The sequence below is a fragment of the Entamoeba dispar genome, genomic scaffold, assembly GCF_000209125.1.
Source record: "Entamoeba dispar SAW760 scf_1105229459617 genomic scaffold, whole genome shotgun sequence".
Lineage (NCBI taxonomy): Eukaryota > Evosea > Mastigamoebida > Endamoebidae > Entamoeba > Entamoeba dispar.
This window is the reverse complement of record NW_001853782.1, coordinates 30,883-34,849: the sequence shown is the minus strand read 5'-3', so window position 1 is coordinate 34,849 and position 3,967 is coordinate 30,883. Positions and strand designations below refer to the sequence as shown.

At 29.8% G+C, this 3,967-nt stretch overlaps 3 protein-coding genes across 3 annotated transcripts in view, besides 3 other annotated features; all 3 read left to right on the top strand.

Moving 5' to 3' along the window:
• Positions 1-98: 98 nt before the first annotated feature.
• Positions 99-1,400, top strand: EDI_263810 (uncharacterized protein; the record flags this gene model as incomplete). The annotated part of the gene is made up of 1 exon (XM_001735976.1): positions 99-1,400. The coding sequence occupies one exon, from the start codon at positions 99-101 to the stop codon at positions 1,398-1,400; it is 1,302 nt and encodes a 433-aa protein (XP_001736028.1).
• Positions 1,401-1,403: 3 nt separating this feature from the next.
• Positions 1,404-1,431: a sequence feature (AT_rich).
• A 179-nt stretch (positions 1,432-1,610) lies between these two features.
• EDI_263800 (uncharacterized protein) lies at positions 1,611-2,681 on the top strand (the record flags this gene model as incomplete). The annotated part of the gene is made up of 1 exon (XM_001735975.1): positions 1,611-2,681. One exon carries the CDS (start codon positions 1,611-1,613, stop codon positions 2,679-2,681), a length of 1,071 nt encoding a protein of 356 aa, XP_001736027.1.
• Positions 2,682-2,698: 17 nt separating this feature from the next.
• Positions 2,699-2,743: a sequence feature (AT_rich).
• Positions 2,744-2,841: 98 nt separating this feature from the next.
• Positions 2,842-2,885: a sequence feature (AT_rich).
• A 156-nt stretch (positions 2,886-3,041) lies between these two features.
• Positions 3,042-3,967, top strand: part of EDI_263690 (alpha-actinin, putative) — a gene marked incomplete at both ends in the record, with an annotated part of 1,059 nt that continues 133 nt past the window's right edge. The window contains one exon of the mRNA XM_001733271.1: positions 3,042-3,967. This exon is cut by the window's right edge and continues 133 nt beyond it. Coding sequence (XP_001733323.1) covers positions 3,042-3,967 — 926 coding nt within the window.

Genomic DNA, 3,967 nt, shown 5'->3' with positions numbered 1-3,967 from the left:
AGGATATGATGCAGTAGCAACACATAACCACTCCTTTGTATATCCCAGAAACTTTTTATGAATCACTATTTGATGAAAGTATATTTGCTGGAAGTGCTATGTCAAGAAGAGCAGAATATATGTATGGAACTCGCCTTAATGAATCAAAGACAAAGTCAAGTGGAAATGGGTTAAATCCAAATCAGAAGAAGAGTGTTTCAATACCATACTCATCTCATACTATAATTATAAAAAAAGAGAGTACTTATATAATTGATGGAATCACTTTTGAATTTATTCCTACTCCTAACACAGAAGCACCTGCAAATATGATGTTTTACTTACCTGAGCTTCATGCACTTTGTTGTGCTGATAATATGCCACAAACTATGCACAATTTACTAACTCCAAGAGGAGCTAAAGTTAGAAGTGGAAAGGTTTGGAGTCAATACATAGATAATACCATAGTAAAATATGGGAAGGATGTTCAAATTCATTTTGCTTGTCATAACTGGCCTTTATATGGAAATAAAAAAATTGTTAATTACTGGAAAACCAATAGAGATTTGTACAAGTACATTCATGACCAAACCCTTCGTTATGCTAATCTTGGATATTCACCAAATGAAATAGCTCAATTAGTTAAATTACCACCATCTTTAGCAAACAAGTTTTGTTGTAGAGAATTTTATGGTGTTTTATCATTTAATATTAAATCTCAATACCAATTATATCTTGGATGGTATGATGGTAACCCTGCTCATTTGAATGAACTCCCTCCAAAAGAACAAGCAATAAAGTATATTAAATGTTTTGGAGGAGAAGAAAAGGCTTTCCTGATTGGTAAAGAAGCTTTTGATACTGGAGACTATAACTGGGCTGTAACTGTATTAAACCATTTAGTATTCTATAACCCACAAAACCTTCGTGCTAGAAATCTACTTGCTCAAACATATGACCAATTAAGTTATGTTCAAGAATCATTAGCATTTAAATATAGTTATTCTACTGGTGCAATGGAACTAAGAGAAAGTTCTTATCAGAAGCCATTAAAGCCTGCAGTTGATATTGATTTATTACCTCTTTATTCTTTTGGTAATCTTCTTTCTGTATCAATAAGTCCAGAATTACTCAAAGGGATTGAAGGGGAGATTAAACTGACAACAACTCATCCTGAAGAATGTATTACATTGATTATAAGTAATTGTGTTTTACACTCTAGAACAACACCTTCAGAATCTAAGTTTTTTATAAAGATAGAAAGAATATTACTAGTAAAGTTATTTACTAAAGAAATTAAACTGTGTAACTTAATAGAAGACAAAAGCATTGAAACTAATTGCGTTGAATTGATAATGCAACTAATTGATGCTGTAGAACTCTCAAGGACTCGCTATTCTATTATTGAACCAATAATCTAATTCAATATTTTTTTTCAATATTTTAATTATTGTTACAACAGATTGTAAAGCATTTGAAATTCAATAGAAAATCTTTCAAATTTTTGGTTATTTTCGAAGTTGCCGAAATTCTATTCGTTAGAGACATTCCTAAAGAAACCCTATTATTCTAGTTATATTTTAGTAAGTCTATATACTTCTTTCATTTAGATTTAGTGTAACTTATTCTTGATGCCACGAGAAAAGCCAAGAGCAGATGAAATAGCTATTGAAATGATGTCAGTTTGTGAAGATGAATCAGAAATTGAACAACCCCCAAAAGAATTATATGAAGAAGAAATGAAAGAACAACAACAGATAGATTGTATTAAACAACAAAAAGAAACTATTGCCATAGAAGAGTTAGAAAAAAGAGTCATTAATAAACATTTTTTTTCAATTCAACCAAACACCCAAATTCCAGTTATATCTTCAAATTATATTGCTCCTGTAGATACTTCAAGGTTACTTGTATTAATTGGAAAAACTAAAGCAACATACCCAACAATGAAAATGTTTTTTTTATCAGTGCTTGCAGGTATGCTTCTTTCTGTTGGAGGATTACTTTCTATTACTATTGGAAAAGGAATTCCATCATCTGATATTGGCATTCAAAAAATAGTTTTTGGATTTTTTAATAGTGTTGGTCTCAATCTTGTTGTACTTTGTGGTGGAGAACTCTTCACATCTAATTGTGCATTTCTTGTTCCAGGATTTATGGAAGGGTCATACTCTAGATGGTTGTTTTTCAAGACTCATTTTGTTGTTTATTTTGGTAATCTAGTTGGTTCAATCTTTGTTTCTACATATTTTGGAAAACTTCTTGGACCTTTTGAATCTCCAATGTATCTTAGTGCAGTAAAAAGTATTGGAGAAGCTAAAGTAGCAATGAACTGGGGAAAAGCATTATTAAGTGGTATAGGTTGTAATTGGATTGTATGCTGTGCAGTTTATCTCTCAGCAAGTGCAAAAGACCTTTTATCAAAGTTAGTTGTGATTTCATTTTTAGTGTTAACATTTGTTAGTCTTGACTTTGAGAATTGTGTAGGAAACATGTTTTTATTATCACTCAGTCATATGTATGGTGGTAATTTTACACTAGGTCAATGGATATTAAATAATCTTATTCCAGTTTCAATTGGAAACTTTATAGGTGGTACTTTCCTGTTAGGAGTACCTTTGTGGTATGTCCATGTATCTAATGTTTATAATATTCCATTTCTTGATCCACTTTATCAACAATCGCAGACTAAAACACAATAATTCCATTGTCTCTTCTCTTTTATTCTAAAATTTTGATATATATAACATAAATTATTTATTTAGAGTAATAATCTAAAAGAATTTCATAAAAACAAGATTTGCTCTATTTTTATAATTCATTAAAATGACACGTTTCAATTCATATCTTCTGAAATTCATCATTATTAATAATAAACCAAATTGATAATAATTTATAATAAAATTGTTGATGTGGAAACAAAATAGAAAAAAAAATCTATCAAATAAAGAGAAAAAAAAAGGCGAAAAAGAATCTTCTTAAGAATAATGAGATTAGAGTTTTGCGTAGTCAGAACTTGAAATAAAAAGGAGAAAGAAGTAATCTTTAAAAAGGTAAAAAAAATGGCTGATAGTGAGTTAGTTGCTCAATGGGAAAAAGTACAAATTAAGACCTTTACTAAATGGGTTAATATGCATCTTGCTAAAAAAGGAAGAAAAATTAATGATGTTACTACTGACTTTAAGAATGGAGTAGAGTTATGTGCACTTTTAGAAATTATTGGAGAAACAACTATTAAATGTGTTACTAATCCAAAAATGAGAATTCAAATGACAGAAAATTTGGATAAAGCATTAAGATTTATTCAATCAAGAGATGTTAAATTAACAGGTATTGGACCAACTGATATTGTTGATGGAAATGTTAAATTAACACTTGGACTTGTTTGGACACTTATTTTAAGATTTGCTATTTCAGAACTTTCAGCAGAAGGATTAAGTGCTAAACAAGGATTGTTGTTATGGTGTCAAAAGAAATGTGAACCATATCCAGTTAAAGTAGAAAACTTTTCAGAATCATTTAAAGATGGTAAAGTTTTCTGTGCTCTTATTCATAGACATAGACCAGATTTATTAGACTGGGAAACAGTTGGAGAAGATGATAGAGCTAATTTAGAAAAAGCATTTGATGTTGCAGAAAAAGAACTTGGTATTCCAAAATTACTTGATGTTGATGATATTGTTAATATGCCAAGACCAGATGAAAGATCAGTTATGACATATGTTGCTGCTTTATATAAAGTTTTTAGTTCAAATGATCAAGTAGAAAAAGCAGGTAAAAGAGCAGGTAATTTCCTTGATTTCCTTAGAGCTACAGAAGGAATGGTTCATGATTATGAACAAAGAGCACAAGCACTTAAAGATAATATTGAAGCTGCTATTAATAAAATGAATGGAGTTGAACCATCAGATGAATATCATCAAATCAAAGAACAAGTTAATGAAACTAAAAATTATAGAAAAGGAGATAAAAGAGCATTTATTAAAGA